Raw genomic sequence first — 16,766 nt, 5'->3', positions numbered from 1 at the left:
CACTGAAGAACACTTGTGTTCAGATTTAACAACGTTATTTCTTTTTTCTCTTGCAGTGCCTAGATTTTATGTCAGGTGGCGCTATAGGCTTTGAAAATACAACAGACGTGAGTACATTCTTTGGTCTCTGATCTGCGGTTTCCTCCCAGCACCGATCATCAAAAGTCAGCCCGATTACACCGGCGGAGCAGTGCTGCCGGCACCCAACCTTAGGCGTCCGCTCTCCCTTTTGAACCCTAACATAAACCCCGAGTCTCTAAATAAGGGTGGGCGAGATCGACTGAACTCTGTCACAGCAGGGTACAAGGAAGGATAAGTCGGATGAAGTAGAAACTCCCAGAAGGAATTTGAGTTCTGTTTCACGGTATTTGGAAAGGGTCTGTGCACTAAGGCAAAACTGCGTGATATGAATGTCCGCTGCAGGTGTGGTGCTAGCGCTCTTGACCACTGAATGTTCGATACACGTATTGGCTCAGTGGTCGCGAAGATGCGCTTCGACCGATCGCATGCAGACCAACTCTAAACAGAAAAGGCGCTGAGTCGCTCCTCGCACCAGTTCTTCAGAAGGGGGCACACAATAACCACAGGCATCATAATGTAGGCAGATGTTTATTGTATTTAACAATTATGGCAAAAAATAGATTGCACTACATTGGCAAGTCAGAATGTACAACAGGAATCGGGTAACTAGTGAACATGTTTTACCTCCATGATAATGGACACACAATTCTAAGTTTGTTGATGCTACAATGCCCTTATACATTTATATCACGTATAAAAATAATTATATTTCCAGATGTACAGTTACAGGAAATAAAGTGTTACATTTAAATAGTTTAAACAATTTTTATATACAATGTCTTTCATACATTAAAACGTCGATTGCACTTTAGAAGTTGCGTTCAAGTATGATGCAATCCTTTTCTAACTGGCAGGATTTTAGACTCCCTGTAATCCAAACACAGAAAAAAAAACAACAGTTCAAATGTAGTCTGCAGATAATGGGCTGGAATTTGGCGCTATGTAGGGAATGAACCCTTAATTCCAAGGCTTACGCTGAGAGGTGGCGCCCTTTCCTCCATTCAGTTCGCTCTGAAACTTCTCCAAAAAACAAATTCTGGCAAGTTTGGCAGCTTATAACAGTTCAGAAGTCTGGAGTGCATTGTAAAGTTTGCCAACTGTCTTCACATGTCCAATTGATGACGATATGGATATTCTAGTCCATGGCAGTGGCTCTGCAGTGTAGACTTGTGTGTGCCTGTCAGGGCACAGATCATCACGTCCTTGCCAGTATATCCTGTTCCCGAGACATCGTAAGCGCTATTTTGGATCGCACGGATCGCCGTTTCCTGCCGTAGCTGTTGGGGCTCCACGTGCTCCACCGAGCCATGTCGTCCTTCTCCGGGTTATTGAGGAGCTGGTTTAACCGGTGGCTCAGCTTCTGCACCTGGCACGTCCCAAGTTGGCAACTCGGCCGGTTCAGATGCAGTTGTGAAAAATGCGGCAAACCGTGTCGGTAGCGCTTCACGCGGATATGCGCGTCGGAGCTGAGGAGAGAGGGAAAAACACACACGATAAGAGCAAAATCAGAGTAAGGGGGTTAGAAACCGGAGCCAACACTGCAACGTAGCGGCTCCTTCAAGTCTCCGCTAAACCATACATGAGGGACTCGAGTCTGCAGTTGGTGTGATATAATTTGCACGAATCATTGTTCTTTATGACCCGATCACCTTGCAAACTCGTGTATTTTAACAAAACATGCAAAAAAAAATCAGCCCAGATTCTAAAAAGTAATCCGGAAAACCGTTTGTAAGTCATGAACGTAAAGATGGCAACGATTGGCGGCTTTTACGTAAATCTATGACAACAGTTACTAAATTTCACATGGAGTACTTTGGGAAGTTTCTCAAAGACTCTGTATAAATACAACTATTATTAAATTCTGAAGCGCGATCTTGCAATAGGACCCCCTTGCATTGTTTTGCCATCCCTATAATGTCCCATCACCGCTTGAGACGTTGTACATTAGAAACCAAAAACAGGTTTTAGCAGACCTACATCTCAGATTGATGGACGGTCCCTCTCATCCCTCACATTTATTGGATTTTGGGGTTGAATTTTAGCGCTAATCCAATCCGGCAATTATTTGCCGACGGTGCAGTGTGGTGAGGCTTGAACCTTTGCCCGCGACCACTGCACTGTTTACTTTTATTGGCAAAATCTTGCGGTACCATTTTTTTCAGGTTTGTTACTCGAAGGATTTGCTTAATTACCTGGAGTGAACGTTTAAGTTTTCCTTGACGTCTTCTGCCCTCACGAACTGTTGGCTACTTGCTACCACTCCCTGAGTCTTCAGCTTGGAAGTTTTCAAATCTCTCTTTGCTCGGCTTAAAGCCCAAGCGTTCAACCTGCGGACAGAAAGCCACACGCCCGATAAGCGAAACGAGTCCAAAGAATACGGTCACAAACTCATACAGCACTTGAAGGTTCGCATTTACAAAAAAAAACATGTCCTGTGATCTCACGATTCAGTGGGACGCGTTTCAAAAATGCGGGAAAAAATATATCGTATAGTACTTGCCTTTTTTTAAATTCCGAAGCTACGTCCAATTTGGCATCCACATTGACGAAAGCTGAATAGACGCAGCAGCAGTACAGGAGGGCAACGTGAACCACCCTCATGGTGAAACCTGCCAGACAAAACAAAAGCAAAGCCGGCGTTAGGGCTTTTTGTTTTACAATTTCTGTTTGTTTTGAGGCTGTGGGCATGCAGCTGACAGGCGCTCCTCAAGTTCTGGTTATGTGTCAGCAGCGCGTTAACGGTTAGGTTTCCTCAACATACCAGATCAAAAATCTCCGCTCACAAGAAACCACTGCCAGGTTAGATTTTTTTTCTACATGTGGCAATTTCCCTTTCGGAGAGCGTTTCTTAGGTGATGATCATCACAAAGACCGGTTTCTGATCAAATGAGTCATTCACATACATGTAAATGTTACGAGACATAAAACACGACGAGTGCAACCTGCTGGGTGTCTTTTAAATGGTTCTGATTACTGCTGTGTCTCATAATTCCGATAACATCACAAAATACTTGCAACATTTGCAACTACCAAGTAGATCTAGTGAAAGATACGATGTATCACAGACTTGCCAGACTGAGACGAAGGTAAAATATATAATCACCTATTTTACACGTACCTACAAAACCTATTGAATGGGTTTTTCCAAAATTCTTCAATTCTGTATCTCTGTGGTGTATCCTTATAAAGTCTTTCGCAGAGAGATCGAGACGAAACTGTTATTCTCGATTCGCATTGACTGAGTGCACAGCCGGAGTCTCTCTTTATAGAATTGCACATGGGCGGAGATTCGACTGATGGACAGCTCGCAGACAAGACGTGACAATACTTTGTGCAGTAGTTGTGCAAGATGTGCACCGTCATTTGATGAGTATGATAAATGAAATCAACTGCTAATTAGTTTCTAGCCCATAAATCGACCATATATAGCTAAAATTACAAAACTTAATATTTGGCGCATCTAAACTTCAGGTTAAATATTGCTTTAGCAAAGAGATTTAAATCGGATAAACATGATGCGTTGCCTTTACATTTAGAATAACAAATAATCTATAGTGGAAGGTACTTCAGGAAAATACTTCTCTTAAACCACTTGCATCTTAATTATACTCTAATCTATTCACTTTAAAATTCTACATGATATTTCTTAATTTAAATTTGAAGAAGTTGCGGTTGTCTGACGATGTAATTGCCTCAAGGTAATTTCAACAGGAACAAGCAAAGTTTGAAATTGAAAGATACATGTCAGGATGATGGGCGATTTAATTGTAGTGTGTTAAGCACATTTAATTCAGTAACAGAAAGCAATTTATTCTGCTGCAATGATTCTACCTTTTATAAATGAATATTGGGGTGATTTGAATAGTTGGCCGAATATGTATCAAATGATTAATGCTTTAGCCTGTCTGTTCCCTCAGAGACTCCACATGATCGTTCGTAATGCTTGGACAATGCCTGTGATATCTCCAGCGATCATCCATTACTCACTCCTTGGAATGTAACGGGAATGATTGTCACGTACACCATTCACAGTTTTGGACTTGGGTAACTTGGTAACATCTTCCTAACTATTTCAAGGGAGTTTTTTTTAATGGAAAACGCGCCACCATTCTGTGATTGTAATTGAACGATGTCTTATTCTCAACACATTCCAATCATTTCGACTATAATGGTACCAAATTTCAACAGAAACCTTCTAGGAACTAAATGGAGAACATTAATTTCGAAATATCCAATTAACAATTATAGTAATCTGCTGCTTATATGTTAGTTTGTGACCATTATCTGACTCGGTACTGGACTGCACTACGCATCGCCTTCTAATAGATTGTCATTGGAGCCACAGATAGGTATGATCAAACTTCCAGTTCTTGTTGATCAAATATGTGAAGATGTAGTTTAATGCACTTGCAAATGTTATCCTCTAATTAATCAAGATCGTCACCTCACAGGAGTTTATTGATAGTCCTCGTGGTTCCATGAAAAATATTTCGAAGACGATTCTTCTTGTATTCAAAGTTAACGATGTCAAATGTAAGTATGCAGATTTAATGCAAGGGAAACTAGGAGGACCTTATGACCCACCAAAAACCTTTTGAGCCGCCCTGTCTCCTGTTCCTATTTGGCATAATAGGCAATCATGTCAGACATGTGATGTTTTGCACAAGATCTTACTATAGATTCGAAAACGATAACGCACTATAAATGGAAAGATCAAATAAATTATTTGAAGGTGTACATTATTTTACCGCACAGCTGGAATCCAATAACTGTGTGAGGAGCGAGGTGGTCTATAATGAAGCATTTTGTGCAAAGCTGGGAGTAAAAGAAATTGCCAGCACCGTCTAGTTATGTTTCAGGTATGCAGCACTGATGTACAACATATATTCGTTGATGATAAACCCACGCTCTTCTTTCAGATGTTCTTGGTGGCTTCCGTTTTACTCAGTGCAAAGAGATGTATATCCCTCTGCAGCATTACGGAGATGTCAGCGTCGCTTGTTCCTTCCGGAACTGGCACCTCACCAAAACTACTGCCTTCTCGGAACCTCACTTAACAACCCAAACTTGGACTCGTTGGAGTGGGAAGCGGGGCTCTGATAGCACCGTTAGCCGAGAGGGAGAAACAACACTGTTCAAATCGCAATAATTCTTTATTTACTTAGCCAAAATAGATAAATAAAACGTGTGCCATAGACATCTTAAATCGAAAATTCCCAAAGTTTCACCAACAAATAGGTGCGTGGATACCTAGTATTTTGCCTGGACCTATGTAACCCGATAAAGAGAATTGCTGAAAAAGTCACACAATTACATTAATTTCCTATGCTTTTCTTCTCCCACAACTCTTTTGGGGTAAACAAAATTAAACATTAAATCAAGTGCCCCCCCCCCAATCTGGGGGACACTCCAAACACTTTTCACATGCCCCATTTTGTGGGTTTTTTTGGTGATTTTTGTGTTTTTTGGGGGGGGGTTTTGGGCAGTAAAACCAGAGATATATATACAAGTGCCCCCTATAAAAGGGGAGGGGGACACAAAACCTGGCAATTAAAATAAATTAAACTTTTAAACATATAAAATCAAATTAAAATTTGGTTGCCGGGGGTAACTTCTTCTCCCACAACTCTTTTAGAGGAGACAAATAAACATTAGGTCAAGTGACCCCCGATCTGGGGGACACTCCAAACATTTCGCAAGGCCCTTTTTTTTTTGTATTTTTGTAGATTTTTTTTGTGGTTTTTTTGGGGGCTCTAAAACCATAATTTACAAGTGCCCCCTATAAAACGGGAGGGGGGACACTAAAACCAGCATTTAAAACAAATTAAACTTTGAAACGTATAAAATCAAATTAAAATTTGGTTGCCGGGGGTAACTTCTTCTCCCACATTTCTATTACTGTTCCGCCAGCTGGTGGAAAGCTCCGTTTAATCAACCCGTTAATCCCCGGTCTGTCATATCACCTTGTGTTAAATTTGTGTCGAGTTTTTTTTTCTCCTGCTGCGTTTCATACCCCCACCCTCCCAATGTCATGGGACATCCGCGGCCACGACTAATTATCTTGTGACTATTTATATTTAATTATCTTGTGACTGGTCAAGCACGGTGATTCTTCCCAGGTGATCTCCATTACCGTTAGGCTTTCCTTCACCACATCATGAACCTTCACTTTGTCCCATGTGGTTGCCAATTCAGTTCATAAGCGAACGTGTGTGGTTTAATTGAACTGCCACGTCTCTTCCATTTCAATTATTCCAGTATCTTATTGATAGACAGTTGCTCTGTACCGTGCTGGGCAGCATGTGATTGCTTGAATTGATGCTTCAAAGTGAAATCCAATTGGGCATTGTAATGTCAAATGTTTACAAAGGTGGACACTGTCAATTTACGGAATAAAGATGAGGAATTCAATACATCATTGCCTTTTCCATCGGATAATCTAATGTATCTCTTTTGTTGGACTAGCCCATTATCTAACATTAAAATATCTCAGTGGTTTAACTGGGTTATCCAAACTGCAGCCTTGGAGCCATTGCAATCACCCGCTAAGCTCAGGCAACCAGTCCTATTTGTGCTGTATTTCTTATTGGCTCGTTTCCTGTTTTAATTTTGTGGCCTGAGGGTTTGGAAAGGGTTAGTTGCACTGTTTCATAGAAAATCCCCAATTCAGTCATTTCAATATTTATTCTTGCGTTCTCAATGTTTTAGTTGTAGAACTAGCCACAATTTAAATGTTGTTTTATGGTGTATGATTTGAGTTGCTATTTACTGAATATTTTGTTTTCCAGATTATTGTGCATATATCAATCTACATATATTGCATTTGATAGGCCTCCACAGCATAGTTGGCTCCACTCACAAAAGTAACTTGCTATAAAGTACAAGCCTTGGAGTAACTACCTCATGAAACTATATTTTTCATGTCTCTTGATAAATCTTTATTGCTGTGAGAAGCAGAGAGGGACTCAAAAACCCCAGGACTTTTTTTTTAAATAGGAAAAGATTAAATTTTTTACAAAAAAAGCCCACTGGAATGAGAACTAAGAGATAGCCTGTAATAAAGAGGTAGATGGAAAATCATTTCTTGCAGAGACTATTAGCTTTCATTTCATTTAAATGTATATTACAGACAATATATGGAGATGTGTAGAAAAAGTTTCCAATTCGTGAAAAATTCAACAGCACCCTACTTTGCTTCATACATGTGGCAGCAATTACGTGGCAGGGGATGGGGAGGTTGTAACTGAGATCCAAAAAAGGAAGAAAGAGCAGGAGGTATCCGGAGCACTGGTACAATGAGGAACATCAAAATTGTTAAACAAAAACAGACCAAGGTTCATCCAGTTTGCCTTCTGCCATCCTACTAGTCACACCATACAATAATAATGCAGTTGTTGACTAATCATAGCAATCAATTGCTATTAATTAGTCAACAGCATACCCAAGTCGAGAGATTTGGTCCAAAGTCACCTGTTCCTACCAAGCACATTGGTACCAACGACATAGGTAAAAAAAGGAATGAGGTCCTACGAAACGAATTTAAGGAGCTAGGAGCTAAATTAAAAAGTAGGACCTCAAAAGTAGTAATCTCGGGATTGCTACCAGTGCCACGTGCTAGTCAGAGTAGGAATCGCAGGATAGCGCAGATGAATACGTGGCTTGAGCAGTGGTGCAGCAGGGAGAGATTCAAATTCCTGGGGCATTGGAACCAGTTCTGGGGGAGGTGGGACCAGTACAAACCGGACGGTCTGCACCTGGGCAGGACCGGAACCAATGTCCTAGGGGGAGTGTTTGCTAGTGCTGTTGGGGAGGAGTTAAACTAATATGGCAGGTGGATGGGAACCAATGCAGGGAGACAGAAGGAAACAAAAAGGAGGCAAAAGCAAAAGACAGAATGGAGATGAGGAAAAGTGGAGGGCAGAGAAACCCAAGGCAAAGAACAAAAAGGGCCACTGTACAGCAAAATTCTAAAAGGACAAAGGGTGTTAAAAAAACAAGCCTGAAGGCTTTGTGTCTTAATGCAAGGAGTATCCGCAATAAGGTGGATGAATTAACTGTGCAAATAGATGTTAACAAATATGATGTGATAGGGATTACGGAGACGTGGCTCCAGGATGATCAGGGCTGGGAACTCAACATCCATGGGTATTCAACATTCAGGAAGGATAGAATAAAAGGAAAAGGAGGTGGGGTAGCATTGCTGGTTAAAGAGGAGATTAATGCAATAGTTAGGAAAGACATTAGCTTGGATGATGTTGAATCTATATGGGTAGAGCTGCAGAACATCAAAGGGCAAAAAACGTTAGTGGGAGTTGTATACAGACCTCCAAACAGTAGTAGTGATGTTGGAGAGGGCATCAAACAGGAAATTAGGGGTGCATGCAATAAAGGTGCAGCAGTTATAATGGGTGACTTTAATATGCACATAGATTGGGCTAGCCAAACTGGAAGCAATACGGTGGAGGAGGATTTCCTGGAGTGCATAAGGGATGGTTTTCTAGACCAATATGTCGAGGAACCAACTAGGGGGAGGCCATCTTAGACTGGGTGTTGTGTAATGAGAGAGGATTAATTTGCAATCTCATTGTGCGAGGCCCCTTGGGAAAGAGTGACCATAATATGGTGGAATTCTGCATTAGGATGGAGAATGAAACAGTTAATTCAGAGACCATGGTCCAGAACTTAAAGAAGGGTAACTTTGAAGGTATGAGGCGTGAATTGGCTAGGATAGATTGGCGAATGATACTTAAGGGGTTGATTGTGGATGGGCAATGGCAGACATTTAGAGACCGCATGGATGAACTACAACAATTGTACATTCCTGTCTGGCGTAAAAATAAAAAAGGGAAGGTGGCTCAACTGTGGCTATCAAGGGAAATCAGGGATAATATTAAAGCCAAGGAAGTGGCATACAAATTGGCCAGAAATAGCAGCGAACCCAGGGACTGGGAGAAATTTAGAACTCAGCAGAGGAGGACAAAGGGTTTGATTAGGGCAGGGAAAATGGAGTACGAGAAGAAGCTTGCAGGGAACATTAAGGCAGATTGCAAAAGTTTCTATAGATATGTAAAGAGAAAAAGGTTAGTAAAGACAAACGTAGGTCCCCTGCAGTCAGAATCAGTGGAAGTCATAAGGGGGAACAAAGAAATGGCAGACCAATTGAACAAGTACTTTGGTTTGGTATTCACTAAGGAGGATACAAACAACCTTCCGGATATAAAAGGGGTCAGAGGGTCTAGTAAGGAGGAGGAACTGAGGGAAATCTTTATTAGTCGGGAAATTGTGTTGGGGAAATTGATGGGATTGAAGGCCGATAAATCCCCAGGGCTTGATGGACTGCATTCCAGAGTACTTAAGGAGGTGGCCTTGGAAATAGCGGATGCATTGACAGTCATTTTCCAACATTCCATTGACTCTGGATCAGTTCCTATCGAGTGGAGGGTAGCCAATGTAACCCCACTTTTTAAAAAAGGAGGGGAAGAGAAAACACGGAATTATAGACCGGTCAGCCTGACCTCAGTAGTGGGTAAAATGATGGAATCAATTATTAAGGATGTCATAGCAGCGCATTTGGAAAGAGGTGACATGATAGGTCCAAGTCAGCATGGATTTGTGAAAGGGAAATCCTGCTTGACAAATCTTCTGGAATTTTTTGAGGATGTTTCCAGTAAAGTGGACAAGGGTGAACCAGTTGATGTGGTATATTTGGACTTTCAGAAGGCTTTCGACAAGGTCCCACACAAGAGATTAATGTGCAAAGTTAAAGCACATGGGATTGGGGGTAGTGTGCTGACATGGATTGAGAACTGGTTGTCAGACAGGAAGCAAAGAGTAGGAGTAAATGGGTACTTTTCAGAATGGCAGGCAGTGACTAGTGGGGTACCGCAAGGTTCTGTGCTGGGGCCCCAGCTGTTTACATTGTACATTAATGATTTAGACGAGGGGATTAAATGTAGTAACTCCAAATTTGCGGATGACACTAAGTTGGGTGGCAGTGTGAGCTGCGAGGAGGATGCTATGAGGCTGCAGAGTGACTTGGATAGGTTAGGTGAGTGGGCAAATGCATGGCAGATGAAGTATAATGTGGATAAATGTGAGGTTATCCACTTTGGTGGTAAAAACAGAGAGACAGACTATTATCTGAATGGTGACAGATTAGGAAAAGGGGAGGTGCAACGAGACCTGGGTGTCATGGTACATCAGTCATTGAAGGTTGGCATGCAGGTACAGCAGGCGGTTAGGAAAGCAAATGGCATGTTGGCCTTCATAGCGAGGGGATTTGAGTACAGGGGCAGGGAGGTGTTGCTACAGTTGTACAGGGCCTTGGTGAGGCCACACCTGGAGTATTGTGTACAGTTTTGGTCTGCTAACTTGAGGAAGGACATTCTTGCTATTGAGGGAGTGCAGCGAAGATTCACCAGACCGATTCCCGGGATGGTGGGACTGACCTATCAAGAAAGACTGGATCAACTGGGCTTGTATTCACTGGAGTTCAGAAGAATGAGAGGGAACCTCATAGAAACATTTAAAATTCTGACGGGTTTAGACAGGTTAGATGCAGGAAGAATGTTCCCAATGTTGGGGAAGTCCAGAACCAGGGGTCACAGTCTAAGGATAAGGGGTAAGCCATTTAGGACCGAGATGAGGAGAAACTTCTTCACCCAGAGAGTGGTGAACCTGTGGAATTCTCTACCACAGAAAGTAGTTGAGGCCAATTCACTATATATTCAAAAGGGAGTTAGATGAAGTCCTTACTACTCGGGGGATCAAGGGGTATGGCGAGAAAGCAGGAATGGGGTACTGAAGTTGCATGTTCAGCCATGAACTCATTGAATGGCGGTGCAGGCTAGAAGGGCTGAATGGCCTACTGCACCTATTTTCTATGTTTCTAAGCATGTCATGTCTCAGATTACTCATATAATGTATTTCAAAATGGTATTTTCTGAAACAAATCTATCTAATTCGTATATGGATTTTAAAAGGTGTTTGATAAAGTTCCACATAAGGATCGATAACCAAAGGATACAGATTTAAGGTGATTAGCAAATGAACCAGAGGCAACATGAGGGAAAACTTTTTTAATGCTATGAGTGGTTAATATTTGGAATGCAGTGCCTGATGGCCAAAAGTAGCCATCAAATAGGAATTGGATAAATACTTGAAGGAGAAAAAATTGCAGAGATATGGGGAAAGAGTGAAGGAGTGGGACTAACTGGATTGTTCTTTGAAAGGGCCAGCACAGACTAGATGGGCCAAATGGCCCCTTCTGTGTTATACTATTCTATGATTCTATGATGATAAACTTGTCAGCAAAATTTAAGCCCATAGGATTAAAGGGACAGTGGCTATGTGGATATGAAATTGGCTAAGGGACAGAAAGCAGAGAGTAGTGGTGAATGGTTGTTTTTCAGACTAGAGGGAAGTGTGCCATGGTGTCCCCCAGGGGTCAGTATTAGGACCACTACTCTTTATGATATATATTGTTGACCTGGACTTGAGTATACAAGGCATAATTCCAAAGTTTGCAGCGACACCAAACTTGGAAATGCAGTAAACAATGAGGAGGATAGTAACAGACTTCAGGTGGACATAGACAGACTGGTGAAATGGGCATACACTTGGCAGATTAAATGTAATGCAGAGAAGTGTGAAGTGACTTATTTTGGTAAAAGAATGAGGAGAATATAAACAAAATAGTACAATTTTAAAGGGAGTGCAAGAACAGAGGGTGTAAGTACAAAAATATTTGACAGCAGGTAAAGTGGAGAAGGCTGTTGAAAAGGCATGTGAGATCCTTGGCTTTACAAATAGAGGAATACAGTACAAAAGCAAGGAAATGAGGTTACACCTTTATAAAACACTGGTTAGACTTCAGCTGGAATATTGTGGCCAATACTGGCCACCCCACTTTACAAACGTTGTCAAGGCCTTGGAGAGGGTGCAGAGGAGATTCATTAGAATGGTACCAGGGATGCGGGACTTTAGTTATGTGGAGAGACTGGTGAAACTGAGCTTGTTCTCATGAGGGTAGAGAAGGATATTTGATAAAGTTGTTCAAAATCACAAAAGTTTTTGATAGGGTAAATCATCATCATCATCATCATCATCATATGCAGTCCCTCGAAATCGAGGAAGAATTGCTTCCACTCTAAAAGTGAGTTCTTAAGTGACTGAACAGTCCAATATGGGAATTACAGGCTCTGTCACAGGTGGGACAGACAGTCGTTGAAGGAAAGGGTGGGTGAGACTGGTTGGCCGCACGCTCCTTCCGCTGCCTGCGCCTGTTTTATGCATGCTCTCGGCGACGAGACTCAAGGTACTCAGTGCCCTTCCGTATGCACCTCTTCCACCTAGGGCTGTCTTTGGCCAGGGATTCCCAGGTGTCGGTGGGGATGTTGCATTTTATCAAGGAGGCTTTGAGGGTGTCCCTGAAACGTTTCCTCTGTCCACCTTGGACTCACTTGCTGTGTAGGAGTTCTGAGTAGAGCGCTTGCTTTGGGAGTCTTGTGTCAGGCATGCAAACAATGTGGTCCTCCCAACAGAGCTGGTCAAGTGTGGTCAGTGCTTCGATGCTGGGGATGTGGGCCTGGTCAAGGAAGCTAATGTCGGTGCGCCTGTCCTCCCAGGGGATTTGCAGGATCTTGCGGAGACATCGTGGTGGTATTTCTCCAGCGATTTGAGTATCTACTGTCCATGGTCCATGTCTCGGAGCCATACAGGAGGGCGGGTATCACTACAGCCCTTTAGACCATGAGCTTGGAGGCAGATTTGAGAGCCTGATCTTCGAACACTCTTTTCCTCAAGGGAACGAAGGCTGCGCTGGCACACTGGAGGCGGTGTTGAACCTCGTCGTCAATATCTGCCCTTGCTGATAATCCATTACGTCCGCTACGGGGTACAAGAGACATGATTGTTACGGTGCAACAGCTGCAAGAAAAATGCAGGGAACAGCACCAACCCTTGTACATGGCCTTCTTTGACCTTAAAAAGGCCTTTGACACTTTCAACCGCAACGGACTATGGAGCGTCCTCCTTCAGTTTGTCACCATCCTCCGCCTGCTCCACGAAGACATGCAGGCAGTGATCCTGACCAACGGATCCATCACAAAACGAATCCACGTCTGCACCGGGGTCAAGCAGGGCTGCGTCATCGCGCCAACCTACTTCTCGATCTTCCTTGCTGCAATGCTCCACCTCACACTCAACAAGCTCCCCGCTGGAGTGGAACTAAACTACAGAACTAGTGGGAACCTGTTCAATGTTCCGGCGTCTCCAGGCCAGAACCAAGACCGTCCCAATCTCTTGTCGTTGAACTACAATACGCGGATGACGCTTGCGTCTGCGCACATTCAGAGACTGAACTTCAAGTCATAGTCAACATCTTTACTGAAACGTACGAAAGCATAGGCCTTACACTAAACATCCATAAGACAAAGGTCCTCCACCAATCTGACCCAGCCACACAGCACTGCCCCCCAGTCATCAAGTTCCAAGGCGCGGCCCTAGATAACGTGGACCACTTTCCATACCTCGGGAGCCTATTGTAGAATAAATAAGGATAAACTGTTTCCAGTGGCAGGAGGGTTGGTAACCAGAGGACACAGATTTAAAGTAATTGTCAAAAGAACCAGAAGTGACATGAGGACATATATTTTTACGCAATGAGTTGTTATGATCTGGAATGCACTGCCTGAAAGGGTGGTGGAAACAGATTCAATAGTAATTTTCAAAAATGAATTGGATAAATATTTGAAGGGGAAAAGCTACATGGCTCTGGGGAATAAGCAGGGGATTGGGACTTATTACATAGCTCCACCAAAGGACCGGCACATGCACGATGGGCCAAATGGCCTCCTTTTGTGTTGTATCATTTCATGATCCTATGACTCTATGAATATATTTTAAATAAGATGTTGTCAACAGCACCCTAACAGATACTAATTGGATCTCCCTTTGTATAAAAGCTTTAAAAATTCATCTTAATACAACAATTATTTAGAATGACCAGGTTCTGTTCAGAACTATCACCTCATTCTTCTTAACACGTTTTTGAAGGTTAGATTGGATGTGATTGAATATATAAAAGATGTTTAAATTGGATCCAATGAGAATCAGTTATTTTCTAGCTTACTCCCTCTGTATTAAAGTTTTTTTGTCTAGTTTGAGAGATTAGCAGCAGTACACTGTGATGCATTTTAATTTTGCCACCTGTAGTAACATAAAGCTACCCCAGATGTTCGATGATCCCAGTAATTTGCTCTAAAAACATTTCTTTATCTTGATGAGAGTCTGATCGGTATGACCCTTCTTCACACTGCAGTCTAACAGGAAATCTTTGTTAATGCTAATGGTTGCAAAATTCTTATCTGTTTTCTTGTATGGACCCAAATCCCCTGGAAGTTATTCAAATGATCAGATTCAGTTACTATCCCTAATCAGATCACAGAGTATTAGAATGCTGTTTCAGAAAAATATTTTACTCTGATGTCGTCCTAATTTTCAGGACAGTTGGTGCCTTACTAGCATTTCTTAAAGTAAATCTTCTACAACAATTCACTTTTTCTACAATCCAGTGGAATATATTATGGGTTGTAGGACCCAATTGGTCTTATTTTCAGGACTTCTAGGATTAAGCATCTCGTAAGATATGGGATGATAAAAGTTATTTCAGTAGCAGTTTAAAAAGGAATGTTAGTGAGATACTGCGATTTGGAATGGAAAGACAAGCATTGATCTTTTGAGGAAATATATATGGTTTCTATTGAACAGCTTCCCTAATTTTTGTTTTCAGTATCTCAATAGAAAATTCATTAAAATAGATTTTGTCTTTTGTGTCTAATGCAAAAAGGAAAACTGAGTGGGGAGATCATGCACTCCTAAATACCCTACCCTATTTTCCTTTCATTAATTTAAATGGAAGGAAAATTTGTTACCAATGTGCGATTATTTCTGCCCAGTTTTTCTTTCTGCACTCCACCCAAGCCATACTTTAGGTCTCGAGATAAGGGAAATGGTCCACGTTATCCAGGGCCGCGCTGTGGATCTTGATGACTGGGGGGCAGTGCTGTGCGGTGGGGTCAGGTTGGTGGAGGACTTTGTCTTACGAATGTTTAGCGGAAGGCCCATGCTTTCGTACGTCTCAGTAAATACGTCGACTATGTCCTGGAGTTCAGCCTCTGTATGTGCGCAGATGCAGGCATCATCCGCGTACTGTAGCTCAACGACAGAGACTGGGGTGGTCTTGGACCTGGCCTGGAGATGGCGAAGGTTGAACAGGTTCCCACTGGTTCTGTAGTTTAGTTCCACTCCAGCGGAGAGCTTGTTGACTGTAAGGTGGAGCATGGCAGCGAGGAAGATTGAGAAGAGGGTTGGGGCGATGACGCAGCCTTGTTTGATCCCAGTCCAGACGTGGATTGGGTCTGTAATGGATCCGTTGGTAAAGATCACGGCCTGCATGTCGTCGTGGGGCAGGCGGAGGATGTTGACGAACTTTTGGGGGCATCTGAAACGGAGGAGGACGCTCCATAGACCCTTGCGGTTGACAGTGTTAAAGGCCTTTGTATGGGTCGAAGAAGGCCATGTATAAGGGATAGCGTAGTTCCCTGCATTTTTCCTGCAGCTGTCGCGCTGTAAAAATCAAGTCCGCTGTGCCCCGTAGGGAACAAAATCCGCAATCTGACTCCAGGAGGAGTCACAGGGAGAAAACGGTTGAGGAGGACTCTAGTACCAACTTTCCCAGTGGCTGATAGCAGGGAGATTCCTCTGTAGTTGTCGCAGTCGGACTTGTCCCCTTTTTTAAAGATGTTCACGATCACTGAGATCTCCCAGCATGCTCTCCTTCCTCCAGATGAGAGAGATGAGGTCATGTGTTCGCGCCAACAGTGCCTCTCTGTCATACTTTAATGCCTCAGCAGGGATTCCATCCGCTCCCGTAGCCTTGTTGTTCTTAAGCTGTCTTATGGCTTTTTCTACCTTGTGCAGTGTTGGGGTTTTACTGAGGTGGTGGCGGGCAGCATACTGCGGGATGGAGTCGAGAACACTCGAGTCAAAGGCATTTCCCATACCTCGGGAGCTTCTTCTCAACAATAGCAAACATTGATGATGAGATTCAACACCACCTCCAGTGCGCCAGTGCAGCCTTCAGCCGCCTGAGGAAAAGAGTGTTCGAAGATCAGGCCCTCAAATCTGCCACCAAGCTCATGGTCTACAGGGCTGTAGTAATACTCGCCCTCCTGTATGGCTCAGAGACATGGACCATGTACAGTAGACACCTCAAGTCGCTGGAGAAATACCACCAACGATGTCTCTGCAAGATCCTACAAATCCTCTGGGAGGACAGACGCACCAACATTAGCGTCCTCGACCAGGCCAACATTGCCAGCATTGAAGACTGACCACACTTGATCAGCTCTGCTGGGCAGGCCACATTGTCCGCATGCCAGACACGAGACTCCCAAAGCAAGCACTCTACTCCTTCACGGCAAGCGAGCCAAAGGTGGGCAGAGGAAACGTTACAAAGACACCCTCAAAGCCTCCCTGATAAAGTGCAACATCCCCACCGACACCTGGGAGTCCCTGGCCAAAGACCGTCCTGGCTAAAGACCGCCCTAAGTGAAGGAAGTGCATCCGGGAGGGTGTTGAACACCTTGAGTCTCATCGCCGAGAGCATGCAGAAATCAAGCGCA

At 43.2% G+C, this 16,766-nt stretch overlaps 1 protein-coding gene across 2 annotated transcripts; it reads right to left on the bottom strand.

The window, feature by feature from the left end:
- Nucleotides 1–593: 593 nt before the first annotated feature.
- Nucleotides 594–3,303, bottom strand: adma (adrenomedullin a). 2 transcript variants are annotated; one of them, XM_070898618.1, is made up of 4 exons: nt 3,200–3,303; nt 2,582–2,690; nt 2,274–2,408; nt 594–1,547 (listed from the first exon to the last, which is right to left on the bottom strand). In XM_070898618.1, exons 2-4 carry the CDS (start codon nt 2,680–2,682, stop codon nt 1,277–1,279), a joined length of 507 nt encoding a protein of 168 aa, XP_070754719.1. In that variant the 5' UTR covers nt 2,683–2,690; nt 3,200–3,303; the 3' UTR covers nt 594–1,276. The 2 variants fall into 2 exon arrangements, with proteins under 2 accessions (XP_070754719.1, XP_070754718.1); XM_070898617.1 differs by lacking the exon at nt 3,200–3,303 and having other exon boundaries at nt 2,582–3,193.
- Nucleotides 3,304–16,766: the final 13,463 nt, after the last annotated feature.

Source organism: Pristiophorus japonicus, chromosome 14 (assembly GCF_044704955.1).
Source record: "Pristiophorus japonicus isolate sPriJap1 chromosome 14, sPriJap1.hap1, whole genome shotgun sequence".
Taxonomy (NCBI): Eukaryota; Metazoa; Chordata; class Chondrichthyes; family Pristiophoridae; genus Pristiophorus; species Pristiophorus japonicus.
This window is presented reverse-complemented; position numbering and strand designations above follow the sequence as displayed.

What these genes read in the sequence shown, in the direction of transcription:
- adma (XM_070898617.1), bottom strand. Translation starts at nt 2,769, where the DNA reads ATGCCCACAGCCTCAAAACAAACAGAAATTGTAAAACAAAAAGCCCTA. An exon ending in GCTTCGGAATTTAAAAAAAG is followed by an intron (nt 2,409 to 2,581) that starts GCAAGTACTATA and finishes TTCTGTCCGCAG; the next exon opens with GTTGAACGCTTGGGCTTTAA. An exon ending in AACTTAAACGTTCACTCCAG is followed by an intron (nt 1,548 to 2,273) that starts GTAATTAAGCAA and finishes CTCTCTCCTCAG; the next exon opens with CTCCGACGCGCATATCCGCG.